The 24,104-nt window shown below is 53.5% G+C and overlaps 1 protein-coding gene and 2 long non-coding RNA genes across 6 annotated transcripts in view; 1 reads left to right on the forward strand and 2 right to left on the reverse strand.

Moving 5' to 3' along the window:
- Mindy4 (MINDY lysine 48 deubiquitinase 4) overlaps positions 1-10,619 on the forward strand; it is a 109,442-nt gene extending 98,823 nt beyond the window's left edge. For 2 of the 4 annotated variants that reach the window (XR_007341686.1, XR_007341687.1), the window contains 2 exons: positions 742-1,755; positions 10,189-10,619. Coding sequence is in view for 1 of the 4 variants with exons in the window: in XM_048786414.1 (XP_048642371.1) it covers positions 742-922; positions 1,683-1,755; positions 10,189-10,237 (303 nt within the window). In the remaining 3 variants the exon portion in view is untranslated. Of the gene's footprint in view, positions 1-741; positions 1,756-4,573; positions 6,655-10,188 lie in introns of all 4 variants that reach the window. The other 2 variants (XR_007341688.1, XM_048786414.1) reach the window with 2 other exon arrangements.
- Positions 1,416-15,977, reverse strand: LOC125611516. Its single transcript, XR_007341692.1, has 2 exons — positions 15,873-15,977; positions 1,416-7,854 (listed from the first exon to the last, which is right to left on the reverse strand). It is a non-coding gene; the product is annotated as an uncharacterized LOC125611516 (long non-coding RNA).
- A 768-nt stretch (positions 15,978-16,745) lies between these two features.
- Positions 16,746-24,061, reverse strand: LOC107146151. The gene is made up of 3 exons (XR_007341689.1): positions 23,857-24,061; positions 22,879-22,918; positions 16,746-17,644 (listed from the first exon to the last, which is right to left on the reverse strand). It is a non-coding gene; the product is annotated as an uncharacterized LOC107146151 (long non-coding RNA).
- Positions 24,062-24,104: the final 43 nt, after the last annotated feature.

The following is a 24,104-nucleotide window of genomic DNA, read 5'->3' on the forward strand; positions in this document are numbered from 1 at the left end:
CCCACAGACTGATCACCCAGCCCCTTCCCTCCCGACTCCTGCGGCTCCCAGTTCTTCCTGTCTTTGAGGCACAGTTCGAGTTCAAGTCCCATCTTGCTCAGAAGAACCCTCGTGCATCAAACCACTCACACCTGGGCCCTTGCTGCTAGGGTATCATCTGGCAGGCTGGTGGGTGGGTGAGGCATCACGAGGCAGGGGATGCACTGTGGTGCTGTGGCCCAGGAATCTGGTTGCCAGGTGATGGGCCCCTGGGATCTGCAAGGAGGAAGTGATCACTGCCCCCTGATTGGGTAGTTTGGGTGATACAGGCTCTCCAAGGAGAGGAGAGCTGTAGATGATGGATAGAGAATGTGAAGGCATGGGGGCTTGGTTAGCAAGAGAAGCCTGGCAAGAATTGGTTAGGAAGTCATTGCCATGGTCCGGTGAGGCAGGGGAGTGGACCTGGAGAGGAGAGGTGGGAGCGAGGGAACTAAAAGATGCAGCATGGGCATCACCCTGAACTACTGGACACTGGGGGGAGGAAGGGATGATGCCCCTGTTTCAGGTCTGTGAGCCGCCATGCTGGGGGGTGGGGCAGCTCTGGGCAACTGACCAGTGGTGCTACTAGCAGGAATGGCTCCCAGCAGAGCACACATACGGGATTGGGCCTCTCTGAGGTCCATCCTGCCCTGGTTTGGATTAAGAAGCCCCAGCTCCTCTCTCTGGGGATGGCAGGTTCCATCAGGCCTCTCCCTTCTCCAGGTTGGCTGCTTCCTGAAGACCCCACGGTTCCCCATCTGGGTAGTGTGCAGCGAGAGCCACTTCAGCGTCCTCTTCAGCCTGCAGATGGAGCTCCTGTCTGACTGGAAGGCCGAGCGGCACTTTGACCTGTACTATTATGACGGCCTGGCCAACCAGCAGGAGCAGATCCGGCTGACCATCGGTGCGACACCCCCCAACCTGTACCCTAAAGGAGCTTCAAGACCCCTCACAGACACCAGACTTCACATCCCCCCTCAGGATGCTCGAGGACAGTGTAGACTTGGGTGCCAGGACTGGGTGATCAGAGAACAGATCTTAGCAGGGCCCCTCCAGCTGGAGGGATCCAGGGATGACCTTGACCCTTGATAGCATCAAGCACGTAAGGTGAAGTGGAGGCCACATGGGAAGAGCCCCAAACACTTTGCTGACAAGTCTGGATTTATTCTTCAGGCAAGAGGGAGCCATAGGAGGTTTTGTTTGTTTGTTTGTTTTTTTGTTTTGTTTTGTTTTTAAGGGAGAGAGAGAATATGAATCATTTTTTGTAGATGGCTACAACACAATGCCTTTATTTTTATGTGGTGCTGAGAATCGAACCTGGGTCCCGCCCGTCCTAGGCGAGCGCTCTACCGCTGAGCCACAATTCCAGCCCCCATAGGAGGTTTTAGAGCAGGGCATGATTGGATCAGATGTGTTTTTATTAAGAAGATTTTGGTAGCTGAAGTAAGGCACAAAACTGGGATAGAGACTGGACAATGAGAGGCCTGTGAGTTGTCCAGGTAAGAATTTAGGGCCAGCCATGAAGGTGGATCCAGTTGGAATGGAGATGAAGGCATAGGTACTCAGAGGGTCAGGTCCCAAGAAAGTTGTCAATGCTGACCACAGGTTAAATGCAGAGCCCTGGAGTGACATGACTATGCCTCTCTTTCTCCCTCCTCCCCCAGATACCACCCAGACCAGCCCCGAGGACAGCCACAATGACTTTGTCCCTCCCCTGGAGCTCTGCATCAGAACCAAGTGAGTCGGGCATGGCTCTGCCTTTTGAGCCTCTTCCTGAATGACCGGGAGGTGTGGTGGTTGGGTGCGTCAGGCCTGCAGGAAAGGAGGAAGGATTTCCAGATGGTTCCAGGCCAGAGGACTGGGGTAGGTGAGACCACTGCAGGCTGGAGAGACCCAGTGTTCTGGGGCTTGGGCATAACCAGATGTCTTCCCTTGTCACCATGGCCCAAGTGGAGGCTTAAGTGACTTGCACGTCCCCATGGTGGGATTCCAGAGCCTCCCTTGAGCAGCCACCTGGCCTGACGAGTGCTGTCAGGCCTGAAGGAGGAGGGAGAGCTGTTCACTGGGCTGGAGCTGGAGGCTGAATCCAAAGTGGAAGGGGGGATGGCAGGGGCCGGTCCAGGCAGGGTGTGGCAGGAGGTGGCTTGGAGTAGGAGCACCCTCTGCTCCAGGAGGGGGTGGAGAGACAGCCTTGGCCACCATGAACACTGAGCAGAGGTGCTCCTAGCTCAGAGGCAACTAAGCTAGGGACTCTTCCACCCAGCCCTCCTGCGTTTAAGGGGAGGGGAGGGGAAGGCCTAGTTCATGGGGCCCGGTGGAGGCCATGTTCCCTTCCCTCATGAGTTCTCTGAGGGGCCCCAGGGCTGGGGCAGTGCTCTGGAGGGGCCCATGGGTTGTAGCTGTGGGGAACCCCCAGCTCTCTGTGGGTGGCAGGCCCTTGTCAAAGCCTGGGGGTAATGACAGGAGGCCTCAGTGTGCAGAGGGGAGAGCAGCTGGGAGGGAGGAGGTGTGGACGCTAGCTAGGTCCTTCTTCTAGGGAAGCAGCAGACATTGCAGTGGTGATGAGTTCTGGAGCCAGGCTGCCTGGGTCGGACCCCTGGCTCTGCAGCTTGCCGGAGGGGCGCTGTTGACTTCACCTCTGTACCTTGCTTTGTCATCTGTCAAATCACTAATGCCCTCTAACGTTCACTCTCAATAGGATTGTCTTAGCCACTCATGATTCAGTGTGGCCTCGCGTGGAAACTCCGTTTTCCTGTGACATTGGGGGTGGGGGGGTGAGGACACCACCCAGGCCCTGAGCTTCTGACTGCCTGAGGTCCCGATGGCACACCTGCAGCCCAGGGTCTCCGCCCACCTGTGAGAAAGAGAGAGAATGCCACGTGCTCAGGGGAAGTCAGGAAGGGGAAGTGGGAGGGATGCCCCCGTCCATCTGTCCGCTGGTGCCCGCCCCCCCACTGGGCCAGGGACACAGCATTCTTACAGGGTCATGTGCCGGAGCTTCTTTCATCAGAGGATTAAGGGCACACGCAGGTCACTGTCCTTTCATGTACAAAGCCACTCATTCAGGGTGATGAGAGAAGGGGAAAGGAGATGACCCTGGCCTGGGCACCTTGTACAGAACAGCACAGGAGGCCACAGAACACTCTTCCTGCAGGGGGGACTCAGGGTTCAAACTGCATCCTGGTCATAGCCTCTGCCACCTCCGGGCTCTTGGGGCCATTGATGGAGCCTCTATCTGACTGTGTCTCTCTACCCCTCCCATGGCACACCAGCCCCTCCATTGCCTTTCTGGGAAGTAACTCTTCTTTTGCCAAAGGCCGTTCCACTACATGACCACCTGAGTATCCCCCAGTATGGGCCCTGATTGGATTTCTTGGGCTCAGCCCTAATTGGTATTCATTTGAGAATGACTCGGGGTGGTGCCTGTCCCAGATGAAAGGTGGCATGATGTGGAGCTCAGGCCAAGCTCAGAGGATGGGCATGGGCCTTTTCTGTCACCTGCCTCTCTCCTAAGACTTCTTCCCTTCCCACACCAAACTCACCATTGCCCTGTCCCGGTTGACAGATGGGGAAGTTGGAGAGGCTGCTAGCATCAGGGAGTGAGCCTGGGCCTGGGAATGGATGGTTCAGGCTGCAGCTTGGCTCTGCCCTCACCTCTGCTCACAGTCATGGGCTTGGACAAGGTAGAGCTTGGCATCTCTTCCAGAAATGTTTACCAATTCGCACACGCAGAGGCAAAATAACCCTATTTATGTAGCACAGAGTTAGGGACACCAGGTCTGGAGACTCTAGTTGTTCCAGACCCCACCCAGCTCCAGGGTGGAACCTAATATCCATTGATGACTCTCCAATTGGAAAGTCTTGCTCCTGAGCAAGGTCTTCAAGCTTCAGAGTCAGCAGAATTCTCTGGAGAATGAGTAAAAACACAGATCTCTGGGCCCTCCAGTGTCTGGCTTGCATGACATACTAGGCCAGGGGAACCTTCTTCCCAATACCAGTTTTCTTCCTGTTTTACGTCCCCATTGTGACCCGCCATGATGGATCCACTGGGCCATGATGAGATCTTTCCTTTTTTTTTTTCCTAGTAATTCCTAGAAAATTTCCTAGTAATTCCTAGAAACACTGAGTGGTGAGTGAAGAGTGGGTTCCTGGGTCCCCTGCCCCTCTACCCATCAGATAACATGCTGCTATGATGGAAGACAGCAGGCTGGGTCTTCTGGAATCTTATTCCGAAGGGGTATATTACAAAGCCTTTGAGTTTTGTTTTCATCCCAGATTCTCAAATTGCTCAAAGGGGAAATTGGGGAAAGTGCCTCCTATGTCACTGTGAGGACCTGCTGGAATGGGTCTTGTCTTTGGGGCTGGCTGGAGGGACTCCTGCTGCCTGTAGGCAAACCCACCCCACAAAGTGGGTATACGTGGTGCCATGCTTTTTCTCAGTATCTCTAAGGCCAGCATCTGAAAGCTCATGGCTGTCCTATCTGTCCTGCTGATGGGTTGGGTAGACAGACAGACCACCTGGTGGGCCGATAGGTTCCTCCTCCTGTTACTTCAGCCCTGGGAACCTCTAGGTTGGAAGAAACGGCTGGACAAGAATTGATTCCTGCTCTTGGAAGTCAAGTTCGACATCAGTTCTGCTCTAATCCAGAGGAAGATGCACCACCCACTGTTAAACCCAGCTCTGCTGCCCTGCAAAAAGCCCCGACTCACAAATGACCCGAAAAGAATACATCACCCAGCTGGCCATCTAGCAACTTCCTGGAATCTACGGAAATGTCCTTGGATACCCTCTGATATAGACAGAGAAGTGGGGTCTCCAGAATGGAGGTCTGTGTCCCAGCCACACTTCAATCATGAACAACTCAGTGTCCCAGCCCAGTGGAAGGTCACTGAGCGGGCAGTGTGTCCTCCCACCACCTGGCTCTGTTGCCATGGAGACATTGCACAAGCCCAGACTGCTGTGTTTGCCTTCGGAGAAGAGCATCCTAATTAGAACCATCCCTGGGTTCCCATGCTGTCGCTGCTCTTTGGCATGATGCATGTCTCCACCTCAGAAAGTCTCGTTATCTTTGCTGTGTCTGGAATGTGGGACATTGCTGTCCCCTCCACCTGCTGTTCTCCAACCATGACAGCAAACCTGACTCATTTAGGGTCATTTCCAAACAAGACAACACGGTGACCTCTCTCATGCTTCCATCCTCTCTGGAGTGAGAGAAAATGAAATAATTGTCAGCTGTCCAGAGAGAAAAGGAAAGAACTCACAACTGGGCTGGGGCTGGAGCCCACATGTGTCTCTCTGGAGGCTCAGACGTGAAATTGAAAATGGAATTGCAGCTGGAATCCATGCCCTTGAGGGCCTGGGGCAGAGCACCCACCTCCGTCAGTGGCCCCTCCACCCACTGAGGAGCCCTGGCTTCTATCTTCATGGTGACACCCTTGCCTGAGTCCCTGTTCACAGCACCTCTAACCCATAGGAGGGACACTCCCTGGGGTTCCCACTGCTCCATTGTCACACCAAGTACCATCTGATACCCTGCTGCCTGCACATATCCACCCTGCCCTGTTTCCTGGCCTCAGTTTTCCCACCTGTCAATCATGTCAGAATCCCTTCCCGGAGCTGTTATGAGGTTGAGGGAAGAACTCTAGAAGCACTCCCTCTCCTTTGGAGACCACAAGGGGCTCTACACATGTCAGGGAGGCAGAAAGATCAGGTAGTGGTAAGTAGGGCAAGGACCTGGGAAGAGGCGAGAGAGCAGGGGACAAGGGAGTGGCAGCGGGCCGTGGGTAGGGTTTTGTGAGCACTTAGATCAAAGGGAAGGAGAGTGAAGTGAATGAAGACCCAGGTTCCCTAGTGGGTGCCGTGGGGGGCAGTGGGCTGCAGAGCAGGTGTCCAAGAGGAGCAGCGGGTATGGATGGGGCATCCTTGTGCCATAGTAGCCCTGGGATGGGGGAGACCAGCTCTGTCCTGGGTCTGATCCTGGGGAAAAGGGGTCCCCAGGTAACCTGGCAGCCAGAGGAATTCTCAATTTGATCCTGCAAGGGAGCAGGTTGGGGAGGAGGATGGCCGTTCCAGGCAGAGGGTGGAGCACAGGCCAAGGTTCACAGGTGAGCAATAGCCCAAGTAGCTCATTCTAGAACCTTCTTTGGTTTCAAATGGCTAAAGCACAGGAATATAAACTTGCACACAGGCCTTGTATCTCCATCAGTCAGGAGCTTTGAAAGCAGGCCTGCTCTCTCCTTGTGGATCTTATTAGGTATCTTTCCCCCAGTGAAATCCATCAGTTTTATCAATACTGAGAATCTGTGAGGGCAGGTAACGGACCCTCTGTTTGGAGGATTAACCCTGGGAAGGAAAGGGCCTCATTTGTAGCCACGACATGACCCTCTCTGTGATGCTGGGTCCACCTAAGCTCCAGGGACCGTGACATTTCCACCAAACTCAACCTTGAAGCAGGTGGTCCTCAACAGAGTGATTTGGCAAAGTTTGGGGGTGTTTTTGTAGTTGTCACATCCAGGGACAATGCATGGACTGATCCCCACAATAAAGAATTGTCCAGCTCAGATGCTCAAAGTGCCGAGGTTGAGAAACCCTGCTCTAAGCTGTCATGCTGTCAGCCACCTCCAGAATCAGCGCTGGTGAGCGAGCCCTGGCTCTGATTCTGCCTCTTCTGCTGTGCGCGCAGACTCCTTTCCTCCCCCTTCTCCATCATCCCTGATTGCTGTTGGTTGCATAGGAAGAGCTTTTCTTCCTTGTCCTTGTCATTGACTTGTCCTTGTCATTGATTCATAGACATTCAGAACAACATCTGCCGTATCTCAGCCCTTTCAATTTTTAAAGACGTCTTTGATTTTCCGCTATCATTGCAAGCTGCTTCTCTCTAGTGCTATTTCCTGCCTTTACACCTGTTGGCTAGGCTGGGAAGATTAGTTACCTCTGTAAATAGTCTCAAAACCAAATACAAATCCAACAGTCTGACAGTCAGGCTTAGTGACTGATGTGACATGAATGTTTTCTAGGGGTAGATAAGTATAACTCACCCTGCAGTTATACTTATAACTGCACATTTTGCCAAGATCCAAGAGGTTTAAGGACTCTTGGGAGGAACTTGGGTTTGCCTGCAGAGTGGGTAGGGATGGAGGGCGATATCAGTGAGGACCCTGAGGACAAGGCTGAAGGCAAGAATGTCATTCTCCTTTCTGCGTCCCTTCTGCCACCCTCTGGGGATCTAGATTCAGGAGTGTTCCTAGAGCCTGAGTCTTCTATGCTTACTTACAAATCTTAATTGAACAATAAAAGCTTTCTAATGATATACTTCAAAACTGCAAAGACAATCAACAGGAACAGTTGAACAACTGAACGTCTCAAATAGCAGGGTGGAATCCATTAAACCCTGCATTATGTTGCTGTAGATGGCTGAAGTACCATTAAAACAGATGTAAGAGATCAGCCCAGTCCTCAGGAACCTGAGGATCAGCATGAAGCCTTCCCCGGCTGTCTTACCTCTGGTACCTGCTCAGTTGTGCAAGTCAGAGCAGTGGCCATTGTCCCTGCTAGGTGGACTCATATTAACTCCCCTGGAACATCATCAGACTCCAACCCCAGGTAGCACCAGCAGTAGGCACTCACCACCCAGAAGCAGTCTCACTTTTCCAAGCCATGTCAAGTTGTCTCCAAATACAGTCCCAGGGTCTCTTCTTCAGGCAGTGAAGATGAATGCTCTGATGCATAGCTCAGCCCCAAAGTACCTGATAGATTCCTCTGGATCTGTCTGACACGTGCAGAAGCTCAAGAACTAGTCTAAAGCACCTGGAGACCACACAGTCTCTTAATTCTGCCTGAGAAAGAAAAGAGAATTCAATGGAAGATTAGGTTATGTGATAAAGATGGAGGATGTTGAGTCTATGATGAATCATTACTAATAGTCATTCTTTGGTGTCTACAGAGGTTCAGTTCCAGGACCCCTTGAGGATACCAAAATCAAAGGATGCTGGAGTCCTTTCTAAAAACTGATAAAGTATTTGTATACACATCCTCCTGTATCCTTTAAATCATCTTTAGGTGACTTATAATACTAATACAATGTTAATGCCATTTATATAGTTGTCATATTGTACTGTTTATGTATTAATTAAAAGATAAAGAAAGGTTTGTACATGCAAGGCAAAATGCAGTTTCCTTCCTTCCTTCCTTCCTTCCTTCCTTCCTTTCCTCCTCCTCGTCCTTCTTTTATTTAGGTACCAGGAATTGAACCCAGGAGTACTTAACCACTGAGCCACAACCTCAGCCCTTTTTATTTTTCATTTTGAGACAGAATGATTCTAACTTGTTTAGGATCTTGCTAAGTTGCTGAGGCTGGCTTTTGAACTTGGGATCCTCCTGCCTCAGCCTCCCAAACCACTGTGATTACAGACATGTGCCAGCTGTTTTTTTCTTTCTTTTTTTTTCTTTTTCTTCCCTCTTCTTCCACTCCTCCTCCTCCTCCTCCTCCTCTTCTTCTCCTCCTTCTTCTTCTCTTTCCCACCCCTCCTCCTCTTTCTTTGATCCTGGTTGGTTGAATCTGCGGATATGGAAACTGTGGATGAAGAAGACAACTGAACTGTCCCCGCCCAGTGCTCTCAGGCATTCTGCTGGGAAACACAACAGTGTGACAGTGTTACTTAGAGAGAACCTGCTTGCTCCCTAGGGACACTAAACTTTTCCAGGCAGGTATACAATTTCATAATTGCAGTAAGAGAGATGGCTTTCCTTTCTTCCTTCTCCATGGTGGTTAGGATTTTTACTTTAATCCTGATAGCTAGTTCTGCACAGGTGCCTCTACTGGGCCACTATTCAGCACCACTAGAAAGCAACTGGGTCCAGATGTACACAGATCACTTACATCAGCCGAGGCCAGAGTGCCAGGCACCAAGTCACTCCTGTAGCAGGAATGAATGAGTCACCTGCCCTCTGTCTTCTTCATCACTCCCCAAGGTCCTGGGTGTATTTTAGGTTTTGAAAGCAACATTTCAGCTCCTTCCCCAAGCTCTACACTTTAGAAAGCATTTATAAATCCCAGTCTCCCACTTGGAAGCCCAGCACTGCTGTGGAGCTATGCAACCTCGGTGGCCTGGTTCATACAGTCTTAGGTTCTGCATATATAGAAAATACCCAAAGCCAGACTGACATAAATTCTCCATCTGCTGGAAATATGATTCTTCTTGAGTTATTTCAGAAGATCAGCATCATGAATTAAAATCAAGTGTTAGGAAATTTTATTCTCTCCTCTATAATAATTTTTATGTTGGAACTGAACTACTATTAACTTGTTTCTCACCCTGGACTCTAGTTTAATTCTACTTGGTGCTTCTTAGGCTTCTTAAAGCACATTTAAAAAAAAAATCTGTTATGTTCCTGTGGTGCTCCTCACCCTTCCCAAGCTTCCTGTGGCTCTTAGAGGAACTTCCAGAATCCTTACAAGGCTCTGCTGGGTCCCCGGTCCCCTCTTAGACCTCTCTCCCATCTCTCTGGGTTTCGGTCACTGGGACCCTCCTGTACTTTGGACATCCCAGGCTACCTCCATATCTAAGTCTGCACAGGTGCCTCTACTGGGTCACCATCTGGCACCACTGGTAAGCAGCTGGGTCCGGATGTGCACGGATCACATCAGCAGAGGCCAGAGTGCCAGGCACCAAGTCAGCCGTAGCAGGAATGAATGAGTCACTTGCCCTCTGTCTTTTCCATTGCTCCCCAGGGTCCCAGGTGTATGGGTGTATGTGTGCTTTGTAAAGGTATGGGGGGTGCCGGCCGTAGCACACCCCTGTAATCCCAATGGCTTGCCTATAATCCCAGTGGCTCGGGAGGCTGAGGCAGGAGGATCGCGGGTTCAAAGCCAGCCTCAGCAACAAGGAGGCACTAAGCAACTCAGTGAGACCCTGTCTCTAAATAAAATACAAAAAAGGGCTGCGGATGTGGCTCAGTGGTCAAGTGCCTCTGAGTTCAATCCCTAGTATCCCCCCCCCCAAAAAAAAAAAAGAACCCAGTAAGGGTATATGGGCTGTGCGTAAGTGTGGAGGGGCGAGGTGGGCAGGGTGGAACTGGAAGTTCTGAAAGCCTCTAAGACAAAACAGGACAGGGCTCCTGCCAGGGGCCCTGCAGCTCTAACTCTCTTTCTCTGATTGATCCTTCTGTAGGTGGAAGGGGGCATCCGTGGACTGGAACGGCTCAGAGCCCATCCTGTGACCCTTGGATGCATCTAAATCCTGTGGCTCCACTGCTCATCACTGGGGTGACTCCTGAGACCTACCTGGGCCTCAGCGGCAAGTCTCTGAGAAGAGCGTCACCCCCACCCAGGCCAGCATGGCTATGGAAGCATACAGGGCCTCTTGCCCCTTCTGTGAAGGGCTGCCCAGGACTGTGAGACAGGACAGTGTGCTTCTGAGTTGCCTCCCAGCTGACTGTGACTGCCAAGGACAGGAAGGAGGCCACCAGTGGCTCCGCTGCCTTTTCACTCCTCTCTGGTTTCCCACTGGGTCACCCCTTGCCAAGGCCTCTGATGAGGGTGGCTCTGGGGACCCTGGTTATTTCTGGTAATTGGTTTTCTATAAAGCAAGTATCCAGCCCATGCCGAGGGCCAAGACTCCTCTATTCTGTGCGTGTGAAGGGAGCACAAGGTCGGGCTGTGATCCTCATGGGGATGGGAGGGAATGGTGGAGGCCCTCTTGGGTATCGTCTCCTATCAGAATTCTCTAGGATGGGCAATGCCCTCTGCTCCAAGCTGTCCAGTCTGCTCTCTCCTGTCTTCCTCTTGATCAACACAGGTCCAAGGCTACATAGACTGTGCTGCCGGGAACGGCCTAGACCCCAGGGACCCCATTCCAGGGCATATCTAGATAGTCCAAGAGGCTCCATGAGGATGGGTGGGCTTGGGGAGGCTGGGCCTGGTCTAGTGGATGTGGGAAAAAGAGCTGTCCAGGGAGGGGTCAGTGGAGCTAATGGGATGGGGACACTCAGAGGAACCAGGTGTGGTCCCCTATGTGGCTACAGGGAAACATGTTGCGGCAGAACTGATTGAGTGTGTGGGTGAGGAGAGTTTGGAGCCCCTCACATTCCAGAGCAAAGATGGAGTGGCTGGATGGGAAGAATGCCATCCTTGCTAGTGAAGAGAAGCAGTTGGGTCTGAGCCTTGTTATTCCATGTATATCCCAAGGGCTTCACAGAGGAATGTGAGAGAATGTAGAACTGCAATGGGAGACTGGCAAGGAAGCTGGGGGACAGAGAGGGTCGAGTTGTGTCAGAACCAGAGTCAGGCACTGCTCTGTGACGGGTCATAAGAACCGGGTGGAGTTAAGGGGCCCAGAGGCACAGCACAAGCCCCCAGGAGTTCCTGTCACATGGCTGTCCTCTTGAGAAACTAGGAGCAACATAATGACAAAGCCCGCCTGGAGCCGCCCCATCCCTGTATCTGACCCTGTCTGAGCCCAGCGAGCACCTTAGCTGTCTCTCTGGGCCATGCAGAGGTAGGTGTTTCCACATGGGGACCAGGAGGCACATTCCTACTGTCTGCTGTGGCCCAGAGAGAGGGCTAGGAGAGTTGCGAACACTGGACAGCAGCCTGTCCCCAGCCTCTGTGTGCCCTGACGGGGCTTAGGACACAGGCTGGTCTGGGGCTGTGTCCCTCTGCAGTGCTGGCTAAAAGGAGACCCCTTTGATTTGGGGAGCCAGGAATGAGACTGGCATTTGGTGGTGACAGCTACAGAGTTTGTCTTGTGTTCCTGTGGATGGGGCACGTGCTGTGGCCTGGCTGTCAGTCTTTGGGGGAGAGGCAGGGAGGGGTCAGCCAGGCCAAAAGGAAGTGGGAGGGCAGGGACGGCTTTGTTCAGGCTGTGCAGAGGCCCCAGAGGGGTTTGCTATGTAAACGGCAGCAGCTATTCCCAGCAGGTTTCCAGCAGAAATGCTTCCTATATGTCCCCGCAATGTTTGTGCCATTATTTTCCTTGGCCAGGGATGGGCCGCTCCAGCTGAGCACCCGGGCTCAGGAAGCCAATTTCCCTGCGGCCGTCTTATTTATCGACCTGGGGAGGAAAAGTGTGTCTTTTCAATGAAACTCACTTAACCTCCTGGCCAGGGTCTCCTTGGCAGGGCTACAGAAAACAAACTGTTCCCAGCATTGCTTGAAAAGTTCAGTTGCAACAAAGTACAAAGCAATGACTTTTCTAGAAGCCTACATGCAGGTGTGCTAAAGCGTGCTGTGTGCCCCCTGGAATAGAAAGTAAGCAGAGCCTAGCACCTCCTTCTAGAAGCTACAACGAATCCATAGTATCACTACCAAACACGCAGGTACATGCCCACCCCTCCTCACCTCTAGGCATGCTCTATTTGGGGTGTATTGTTTTCTAGGGACATTGTGAGTAGGCTTTGGAGGGGCAGATTATATTAAAATCTTTGCATTCATGGACATATTCATTAAAGGTCCATAGCCTCCATTTTGGCCTTGAACTTGGAATTAAAGTATCCAGCTATCCTCCAGAAATGTTAAGAACCATATCCTAGAGTTGATTGGCTTTCCAAGGGCCAGTCCCAGGCTCAGCTACTCCATCTCTACCGCCCACACACTAGGGACCAGTGTATTGAACATGCTGACCTCAGAGTACCACCAGAAAGTGGTTTTATTCTAATTACTTCCCAATGTATTCTCTCTTTCTCTTCACTGTTTCTTGGTCTCTGGAAGGTATATAGCAGGCCATCATGAACAGTAAGGGACCCGTCTACCTGACATTTAATTCCAAACTCTCCTCAATATGAAGATCTCCCTCACCCTGTGGCAGTCATCTGGGACAGGAAGTTGTGGCTGCTTGGACACTTTCTCACCTTGCCCCAGGATTCCTCCCAGATCCCCAGCAGCCTCTAATAAAGACAAAGCACCAGATCCTGGGAGCTTCCTGCTGGGAAAAAGGTCAAGGAAGAAGTTTTCACCTGGGTGGTGCAGCTGTACTGGGTGCTGCCCTGTGTCTGCTGGCACGCACATAAACAGTGCTGGTTCCATTTTTTCTAAAGGGACCTTCCATGCTAGGGATCTCTCTTGAGCCGGGGCACAGGGGTCATCTTCCACCTGCTGCTTATGGTAGATTCTCTGCAAGGGACAGCCTCCTGTCTATCCTCTTTGTAAGACACCCAAGTCTCCCTTCTGCAGGATCCACATTTGGACCATGCAAAGCCCTGGCACATCTCTGATCCCTGCACTCTGTAGGCTGGACCTTTCCCCGCTGGACCCTGTTGTATGCTAGGTGCCTGTCAGGAGCAGCGCCATCTTGGCTTCTCCCCTCACCCTTTCCCAGATGAGGCAGCCACCATTTTTGCAAGAACATCTCACATTCCATGGGAGCTCAGTAAAGTTTCCAAGCAATTCTCTTGAAGCTTCCCTCACTTGGCTTTAGGAGGTGAGATATACCTCCCTTGTCCCCGTAGCTGGAGAAGGGGCCCAACACACCGAGACTTCTCTCCAGAGAATTCCTCACTAGCTGCAGGCCCTGCCAGCCAATAGTGTCTTCACCTTCCTCATGGCTGGGAGGTGTTATACACAGAGCCAGCACAGGCAAGAAGAGGAGTTTCCAGAAGAAAGACAAATATTCCCTGGAGGTCAGAGCTGGGCCAGGGCTTAGGGGATGTCCCAAGACAGGGGTGCATTCAGATTCCACCTTACTGCTCCCCAGAGTCTGCAAGTCTGAGCTCCAGGGGAAGACAGGGACAGAGGCAGGACCCAGACCATCCACAGTACCAGCCCTGGAGGAAGGGCTGTGGGGTCCCAGGCTCTAGTGAGGGCTGGGGAGTGAAGGGATGTGGCTACCACAGGTCCTCAGCTCTGCAGGCAGGTGATGGTGCTGGAAGACCCTTCTAGTCTGCTCTGCACTCTAGTTTCACAGCATCACTGCCTAGAGCTTCTTAAAAAGGCAGCCTCTCAGGCTCCACCCCGGGGCTTAGGGAGTCAGAATTGGCATTTTAATGAAATCAGTTGAATTAGGGTCAAGCTTAAGAAACTCGGCTCTAGGACTTGTGATTTTCATGAAGTACAGCAGGACGCACCAGAGAGGTGCCTTGTAGGCACGCCAGCAAGAAGCCACACCAAGAGCAGGGGGTCGGGACTAGCTAGATCCACCACTTCTACTGCTACTCCAAGGAAGCTCCTCCTGGCCTCGGTCACCTCATCTGTAAGGACGCAACCTCACAGGGTTGTCGTAAGGATGAAGTGAGTTAATACATTGTGAAGCGCTTAGCGCAAGGCCTGGCATGTCACAAGGACTCAATAAATGTTTGCTGTCAGTCTTTCCAGTGGGGGTGGAAACTCCTTGGCAGAGGTTGCATCTAGTCTGGCCCTTGAAGGACAAGTGGAGAACTGGAGAGAAGAACAGTCCAGTGGGAAGGAACAGTGAGAGCGGAGAGGTGATGTCCATGATGTCTGCGAATCTCATCCTGGGCGAGCAGAGAGTGGGAGACTTGGAGGACCAGGAGTCGGGCAGAGGGCAGGTGCAGGGCCTAGATGGTGGATGGGAGTGGAACGTTTTCTAGAGAGGAGACCTGTTCATAGATCTGCTTCAGACCTGGCAGAGGAGGGACACACAGGGGCAGAGTCAGGGAGTGGATTGAGGGGCTACTGTGTCCACCCAGGAAGGCAGCATAAGGTGACAGGTGGGGAAAGGATGCAAGAGAAAAATGGCCCATGGCCTTTGCCACCCTGTGGATGATCCTTACAAGGCCACGGAGACCTTAGAGCATCCAAAACATTGCCGGAGGCCATCAGGCTGCCAAGTCTCTTTGCAGGTATTTCTCTCCACTTACCAGAGTCCTCCCTACTCCGGAATCATGCCCTAACCCTCATGGGGCCGTGGGAGCTGAAGTTACCAGGCAAAAATGCCAGGCATTTGTGATAATGGAGATTGCTTAATGCAGACTCCAGGGTGAGGGGGTGGGCTGGCTGGAAGGCAGGCAGTGGGCAGGCAGACTGCCCATAGCCAGGCAGAACCCTGCCGGGGTCTGCGTAGTAGGCAGGTATGTCTGCACTTAGCAGCCTCTTAGGCACACAGAGGGCTCAGGACCCCACCAAGCAGGCTGGTAGCTCCGGGGTTCCTGAAACCTGAAGGCTGCCTTTCCCTTCATGCTCCTCATGGTGTTTTATTCCACTCCCTGCCCGCATACGCAGTTACCCATTCTGTATCCTCCTCCAAGGAAGTCACCGAAGGCCTTATCTACAGATGGGGAAACTGAGGCCCAAGCAGAAATTCCTACTTAAGAGCCCTCCTGGAGCATTTTTCTTTCACTGGGGTCTTTTGGAAACCCGTCTACCACACGGTCTTTGGACCTGAGGGATAAATCTGGTGGGGGACCAGAGGTGGCTGCGAGTCCTTCTTCCTGCTTCTGCTGCAGCCGTACTTGGTCTACACCCACCCCAGGTCACAGCAGCGGCTTCCCTAGTGGGTGCTTTGCTGCTGAAGGCTTCCTTGGTGTTCTTGGCTGCCCCTGCCCTCTGGCTCCCACGTCCATCCCATAGGCCCAGCTGCGAGCCCTTCCTTCGGGAAGTCCTCCCGGATCACTCCGCCACAAAGCTAAGCTCCACCCTCTGAGCGCCTACAGGATGGTTGGCTCCTCTAGCAGCATGGCAGATCCTGGTTGGTGGGTGTTGACCTCCGGTCACAGACGCCCCCTGTTGTCACACATACACCAACACACAGGCACACACCTCTGTACAGCAGTTTCCTTCTTCCTGGGCTCAGGGATCCTCCCTCCTCCCTCCCCTCAGGTACCTGTCCCACCTGGGATGAAGCCCAAGGTTCACACTGCCTCCTGGAAGGAAGCCCCTCCCCTGCCCTGTCCCACTGCCCACCTCCAGGCTGACAGCCTCAGTCCCTGAGTGTCTGTGGGAGGCGCTGCCTGAGGTCTCCAAACCGTTGGTTCCGGGTGTGGTTTTGAGATTAAACCTGGTGCCTTTCCTGTGGCCCTTGATAAGGGTGATCCTGGGTGCTTATCAGGCGTTTTCCGTTTTAGGGCCTTTTGACGTCTGTCAAAAGACCCTCCCTGTTGCGGAGCCTTCAGAGTTCTCAGTGATAAGCGCAGCAGTCGGCCACCTCCCTGTGGCCCGCTCCCTCTGGGGATACTTGAGACACTTGTTGTCAACACCATCCCCCGGGGACCTGCCCTCTCTGCCCCAGCGCAGGCACTGAGCCTGGGGTACTATTAATGATTACATCAGGACAGTTGTGTAAACAGCAACTCGGTGCCTGGGAACCCGAGTCTAAAGAAGGATTGTTCAAGTATTGATTGGCCTCCCAGCCCCCTGTCCCACAAGCTTCTTTTTTTTTTTTTTTAATTGTTTGTTCAAAACATTACAAAGCTCTTGACATATCATATTTCATGCATCAGATTCAAGTTGGTTATGAACTCCCAATTTTACCCCAAATACAGATTGCAGAATCACATCGGTTACACATCCACATTTTTACATAATGCCCTATTAGTAACTGTTGTATTCTGCTACCTTTCCTATCCTCAAGCTTCTGACGCAGATGATTCTTGGATTTATTTGGGGCGTAGAGCTCAGAAGAAGGGACCCAGCATGGGCTGGAGCAGTCAGGGAGGCTTCTGGGCAGGGAAAAGATTTAGGCCCAACCCTAAGGAGAGGAGTGGGGAGGAGGGGCAGAGGGCACTCCAGGTGGGATGGACAGGGGCATGACTCTCAGGGGGAGGGGACCTGGGGCGCCTGGGAGTCACGGGAAGATTAAAGTTGTAGGACTGAATCTTGAAGGGCCGAAGAGCTTGAACTTCCACCTGGGAGCACTGGGGAGCCATAGAGGGCTTCAGAGCAGAGCAGTGGTGGATCCTAATGTTTTCTGAAGACTGAATAGCCACAATGTGGAGGGGAGATCAGAGGGGAGATGCTGGGGCCATGGAGAGGAGGAGCAGGTGGGAGATACCCCGGTTTGAGTGATCCAGGAAGGTGGGAGGACTGGTCTCGGATCCCCCCAGTCTCCCTGCTTCCCAGCAGGCTGAGCTGGGCCTCCAGCAGCTGGTCCCTCTTTCTGCTCCTCTGTCAACACAGGGAGCTGCAGCTCTCTGAGACCAGCCGACACAACCTCCCTGCCTCATGATGAAGGTTTCCTCCATCCTCTGGCCTTGGCAGACCATGAAGGAGGGGCCTGAATGCGAGGAAGTGCCAGTCCTTTGTTCTGGCTCTGGCCATGGCTGGACCTGTTGCCCATTGTTTTCCATGCAGTTGGTGACCTTGGGCATTTGGATTGGACCGTCTTGCTCCCTTGGGCCACTGCCGACTGCACCGTGGAAGACAGCCAGGCTGGCAGGATAGTTTTCAGTCCCTTGGTGGCCTTGGGTAGGGTGTCTTCCCATGGGGAGACTCAGTGTCTTCAGGGTCTGGGACCCCATCTCTGGCCATATGGGGGTTCCAGGGGGCATTATGAAAGTGCTCATCTCCTGGGGACCCAGGAATCTCTACCAGGCAGGAAAACGAGCTCCCAGCCTTCAGACACATAGATCCTCCATCCTGCAGCCTGGCCCACCTGGGCCTGTGGGTCACAGACCCGAGCCTGTCTGTCTGCTGTGGTCACTTGGGGGCTTAGGGGGGATTCTTGCTTCACCTGTGTGCTGTTAGAAAAAAAGAATGTGTTTATGAGCTGGTCCCTGGAATTTGACCTTTGTTCCTGTATTGTGTCCCCCAAATTACAAAGCAAATGGGCAAAATGTCCTTTCTGGGCCTCAGTTTCCCCATCTGTAAAATAACAGTAATAATAGTAGACACCTTATAAAGCCAGGGTGAGGATGAAGAACAGGACTTGGCACCTACTACATGCCCAAGAGAGGGTGGGTGACTCCTGTCCTGAGACCGGCTGAGAGAGTGCTGGGGCTGGGGCAGCTCAGCCTCACTGAGACCCAAGAAGTGTGTCTAAGAAGGGTGACCATGTGGGAGGCTGGGATGGAGTGAGGCCCACTGGACCTCACCCACTGTTGGCTGACCCCTGGAGACTGACCCACCCCTAGAGCTCCCCAAACCCTCACCTGAATAGCAAGTTCCTCCTCTCCCTTTCCCAACTCACACCAGCCCCACCTCTGCTCCTGGGCCACCCTCTGGTTCTCCCTGACCCTATGCTTTAGGTGATGGGACAAGGTGGCCTTATGTCTCAAGGTGGCCTTATCCCTCACTGTGACCACTGTGACCACTCAGAGATGGACCCTGGGGGCAGCAGTGGCAAGCGCTGTATGCAGCCCCTAGAGGGCTGGCACTCAAACTTCCCTGGTGACACAGGAGGAAAGTGAATCTCAGAGAGCCCGGGTAGTCACCCAGGGCCTGGGGCGAACAGGTGGCAGGTGCTTCCTCTGGGCTCCCCTGCGTCCTGGAAGATTTGCTGAGGTTCTGGAAGGTCTCGATACAGGGCGGGACTTCCTACGGCCCCGCCTCCCCTATCTTCCCTTATTTCCTGAGGGCCTCTGGAAATATCTGGAGTGTCTTGGTTTCTATACCCACAAGCTATTGTGTAGGAGCCCAGCCTTTCCTTCAATTCAGCCGTCTCCCCGAGGGTGAGCACCCAGAAGGAGTGATGGATCGGCACCCCTGTCTGTCCCACCCAGAAAGAAGCTGGCCTGGCCAACTGAGGTGCCGCCTTCCAGCTGCAGGGCCGCCTGTGAACCCCTTTCCTCTTGTCCCCCAAAATCATTGCAGAGAATACCAAGGGCTTTTTCCATCTTCCTGGTTAAGGCAGGCACACCTTGGATTTATTTGTCTAATGATTTTCCATTTCCTTTTCTGGAAAACCATCAGGATCATGCTGCTTTTACCACAAGGAGGCTGGGAAGAGAGGGGCACCTCCCTGGGAAGATGTGGCAGGGAAGGCCCGGAACCCAGGCTTGGGGACCCAGCTGTGTTCAGCCTGCACTCCGTCAGGCCACTTGTCATCCAATGTACCTGTGATACGAGTGAGGAACCCCGGCTGGGGTGGTGACTTCCCTAAGGCCCCTTAGTGTTTGGTTTCCCAGGTCTGTCCTCTCCCTGTCCTTCCGTGGCTGTGTCCACTCTTACCATCAGAGGCCTCCTCATAGCCTGAGCCACGGCTTCCACTCCAGCTCCCACTGGGACTGGCCTGGGTTAGGTGGGGGGGGCTCCCTGGAGGCTGAAACTACATCATTGCTCCAAGGAAGACCCAGGCGTCCTCCTCTGCCCAGACCAGAGAAGGGGGAGCAGAGACTGCCCATGGCTCTGCTTCAGGTGGGGAGAGGAATCAGACTCACACTGGACATCCGGGGAGCACAGGATGGCGAGAGGGCCTGCCATCTTCCTTCCACTACTCTCTCCCTAAGGGTCAGAGCTGGCCATGGGGAGAGGGGCACTGAGGGAGACTCCCCTGCCCCTGCCCTTGCCATGGCTTGGAACCCCTGCCATGCCACCCCCTCCATTCCCTCCTGCCTGGACCTTCCTCTCCCCAAACCTCCTCCCTTCCTTTACATAAACAGACCTGTATGCCACATGCCCTCCTCCAAGAAGCCTTTCCTGATTACTGGGAAAAGGTGGGGCTCTTCCGTTGCCCACAAATCTACCACACCTCTTCCTGTAGCTTAGACCTGGGTCCTAGATGCCCCCCGATCCCCCCAGAACTGCATGGTGGGGCACCCAGTAGCAGGTTTTCATCATTGGCAGGGACACTTGAGCCCGTTGGCATCTGAGTCAGTAAGAGATGGCAGGACGGCCCCCAGGCTGGGCACCAGAGGCCTGGTGTTATCGGAACCGTGACTGTACATCAGCGATGCACCCTACTCAAGTCTGAACCCTTCCCATAGAAAACCCTGCTGTGCTCCTAAAACGACCGACAGGCTTTCCAACTCTCCTGGCAGAAGTTCTGCCAGGTCGATTCCCTGGACAGCCAGAATCAGGAGGAAAAGCCTTTCTACTCGGGACAGGCAGCTGTCTGTCATCTTGGAGGAAGAGCTAGTGAACGCCTCTTTCTTGCTATGGCTCTCAGGAAGCTCAGGTGGAAAGTGATGCTCAGTGGCCATCTCTGTACCAGGAGTAGCTTCCTTTCTCTCTTTTGTTTTCACTAGACTGTGACTCACCCCTTATGGTCTCTTATGGCGCAAAGTGTGTTGCAGAGACCAGCAGCAGCAGCAGCAGCAGCACCCAAGATTGTTAGAAATGCAGAATTCTTAGATGTTACTGAGACTTAATGAATCAGAGACTTCAGGGAATTTAAGTTTCTATAAATGTCTGAGGAGCACGGGAGAAATCCTCAGATGCCTTGGGAACAGAGGCGAAAGGTCCATCCTGATGCCTCCCCTCTTCCTCCCCTGACTCTCTGACCCAAGGCTTGAACTCACCCCTTCCAAACCAGCCCTTTCTCTTACTGGGCCCCTATCTCCGGCAGGTCAGGTCACTGAGGAGTGTGGGACTTGTGCCCTCTTTGTGTTATTTTCTGGAAGGATGATGGTGGCCATGTGTCCCAGGTCAGGGGATTCTCCAGGAGCTGCCTGTCTACCTCCTCGAGGACTAAGGTCACACTTCTCCAGTGCCACTGGGGCAGGATCACCATGCCATGCCATACCATGCCATGCTGGGGCCCTGCACTGCCACCAGGGTGAAGCAGGAACAGGTAAGCCCCAAAGACCTGCAGTGGTCCTCCTGAGAAGTTGTCCCCCCAAGGGGATGGGCCCTCGGGTCCCTGCTTCTGCTCCAAAGAGCCGTCACTAGACGGAGGGTGTAGAACACTGGGAAAAGTGGCAGCCCTGCTGGGAAGTGACATGGGGGGATGACCCTCTAACCATCAGCACTGTACTACAAGGGGATAGGTGGCCTGAAAAGAAGATGTCACTGCCAGGGGAAGTACCCACATAGGGCCCAGTGGCCGTGTGGTAGGGATTCACCAAGGAGATTCCTGGGTCTGAGGATATGTGATTTCAGGCAGCCTTTGTGGTTCTTTCAGATCCAAGATTCTGTGATTCAAACTCTGCCTCCTCTGGGAAGGCCTCCATGACTTCTAATGCCCTCACCTACCAGCATTTCCCTAGTCAGCTCACAACCTTGCCCTGGTCTCTATTTGTGGGTTTACAAACCCACCAATCTGGGGACCATGGCCTGTGTTTCCTTGGGTCATCTGTCCTCTGATTGGCAGGGCAGGGGTGGCGGGGAGACTAAGGCAGGCATGTGATGCAGCCCCCTTCTCCTGAGTGGCTGTAAAACTGGCCAGTTCTAGGGCTTCCATTCTTGGGCCTGAGGGCCTGAGAGAGGACCCTCACCTGGCCTGGACTGCAGTTATCCTCCTCCATTAAACTGCATCTGGCCTGAGCACTTGGACTTCCTGAGTTCAGACCCTGCAGCCCCAACCCTGCCAGACCTGGCTCTCTGAGGTCCCAGCGATGTCAACCTGGAGTGGGGAGCAGGCAAAGAGGAAGGAGGAAGTCCTGCCTTTCTGCTGTGCCCTGCGTGGTGCTGCTGGGTCTGTGGGGCGGGAGGGCAGGTTGAGGCTGCAGGACACTGGGGTCACATCAGCCCATGCCTCAGTTTCCCTTGGTGCAATGGGGTCTTAATGACCTGAAGGGCCTGCTGTTCTAATGCCCTGGGAGTTCAGAGGTCTCAACACAGGCGATGGGAAGGCCCTGCCTGGAAGGGGCAGGGAGTCCATGGGAGGTAACTTCCCAGGACCTGTGGGTGGAGCTGTGGGGCAAGGCTGGGGTGAAGCTGCCATGCTGGTGCTGGGGACTCAGGTCCCCAGGGGCCATAGCAGGGGGCCATGTCATCATTTTCTCATTAGGCAAGACAGCGATCTGCCTGTGTGAGATGATCTTGCTGGCCCTGTGGGCTCCAGGAATGTTGGCTTCACATGAATAGAATCTCCAGACGGACACTGAGGGAGGGGTCTCTGGGTGGATGGGGGCAGGGGCCCTAGCATGCACCCCCGCCAGTCCGGCCCCTAGCATCAGAGCATCCAAAGAGACAAAAGAATGAACAGGGGTAGCCCAATAGGTGGCCCTGCCTTGTCCCTCTCCGTGGAGGTCAAGCACACCCTCCTGACCCTGGCTGCCTGGTAGGCTGGCACAGGGCTGATTCCATTCTGCCTGAGCTGCCTTGCACCCTGAGGCCTGCTCCCCACCTGGTTGTGTGCAGAGAGCTGTGTCAGACCCAAGCCCATGCTCACTCAGGGTACTGTCTGGAGAGGAAGAGAGACTAGCCAAGTAAGGTGTGTCCAAGAGAGGGACATGGAGCAATGTGGTCACTCGCTGCCCGCTGCTGCATGCCCTGCCCCAGCTCCTCCCCACGTACAAAAACTGAGCTCCAGGAAAAAGAGATAAGATGAAGGAGGGGCTTGGATTATGAACAGCATGGGAGAGGCAATGACTCAGTGAGTACTCAAAGGGGACAGGGAGACAGGGGTGCAGGTAGCAGAGGCAACAGTGTGCATGGTGGAGGGTTTCTGAGGTGTCAGTGGGTTAGTGACCACCACGTGTGTCTTCCTCTATGCACATATTTGTGTGTGCATGCATGTGTGATATTTAGTGCACATGCAGGGTGTAAAACTTACATGTATGCATGCATGCTTGCATATGCATTATCCATACATACGTCCTTGCATGTGAAAGCATGTGTTGTGTGTGTGCAGGTCCTGCTCAGTCTGGGGAGGAGAAAGAGACAATCAGGCCTCTATGGTGACCCATGAGGCCAGACTCAGACGGACAGGTAAGGGGGACTGAGGACCCATCCTGGAGGAGAGGAGGGTTAGGGACACCATCTGTCCCCAGGAGCTTGTTGAAAGAGCCAGCAGAGCACAGCTGGAGTGTCCACCTCTTGCTCCAGGCTGTGTGCTCCCAGCTGTCGGGGGTGGTGGTCAGGGCTGCCTTACCATTTTTGTGGGCCTTGGGTTCTTTGGCTTCCATGGACTTCTTCCTCCAAAAAGATATTAAAAATTAAATTTTATTAGCACATTGACCTAAAGATAACTCTATTACTCCTAGTGGCAAGCTTGTGAGAAGAGTGAGCGTGGTGTAGAGGAATGTCACCACAGAGCTGATGCCCTCCAGTAAGAGTTCACCGCGGACCCCTGAGGGCAAAGGAGGCCGCCTGGCCAGGGCCTCTGTTCTGCCCACTGGAACTCTCTGGGCTTTGTACCCTGGAAATGCCAAAGAGCCAGAGAGTCTTCAGTTATTGGAAGCCCCCAGCTTGTTCCAGCAGAAGGCCCCAGGGGATCCCTCAGAAGATAGAATTAGGCCAGGAGGTGTGGGAACAGTGTTCAAGGAGCACAGTAGTCCTGGATGGGGGTGGGGGTGGGAACAGGACCGAGGAAGTAGTTAAATAGTGACAGAGGCCAAAAGACCCAACAAAAGGGTGGATCCAACACCAGGTCCAGATGGCATGGGGCCTTCAGGAAAGGGGCATGAGCAGGTCAGGGACACATTTTACCAATTGGTCTGGAGTCCCTGGACTGGCCGTGGGCACCTGGACATGGCCTGTACAAACAGCTGGTCAGGGTGGGGGAGCATGAGAAACCTTCAAAGGTGAGCAGACAGCCAGGAGATTTGGGGACGGAAGACCATGACTCCCTGCTCAGAGATGCGAGCAGACCAGGTCCTGGGACCTGGGGGAGAAGACCATCTGCCCTGTGGATCCCTAGTAGCTAGCTCTCCAGGCTTCTTGGTTCCTGGTCAGGGAGAGAGAGCCCTTTTCTGTAACCTTGCTGCATAGTCTAAGAAAGAGGCAGCCTCCTGCCCACCAAAGAAGGGAGGGCGAGGAGGCAGCTGGGTGTGGCTACAGATCAGCCCTGCGACAGGGGCCCAGTCCTGACTCCACCCTGACCCATCCAAAGCCCCCCGGGGCACGTTACCTCTCTTCTCCGAGCCTCAGTTTCCCGGTGCACAAAACCAGGGTATGAGAGCCAGTGCTATCTAGCTCCTTCTTCCGATCTTGCTGCTCTATAACGTAAAAAGGCAAAGAGAAGAGACTTTTTGAGAAAGCAGAAGGGAGCAGGAAGGGAAGCTGCACCGGCCAGGCCCAGGGGAGAGGAGGAGCCCAGTGTGAGGAAGTGTTCCCAAACCACTTACACACAGGACACTTCCTCCCAGAGAGCACTGT

This window comes from Marmota marmota, unplaced genomic scaffold, assembly GCF_001458135.2.
Source record: "Marmota marmota marmota unplaced genomic scaffold, marMar, whole genome shotgun sequence".
In the NCBI taxonomy this organism is placed as follows: Eukaryota; Metazoa; Chordata; class Mammalia; order Rodentia; family Sciuridae; genus Marmota; species Marmota marmota.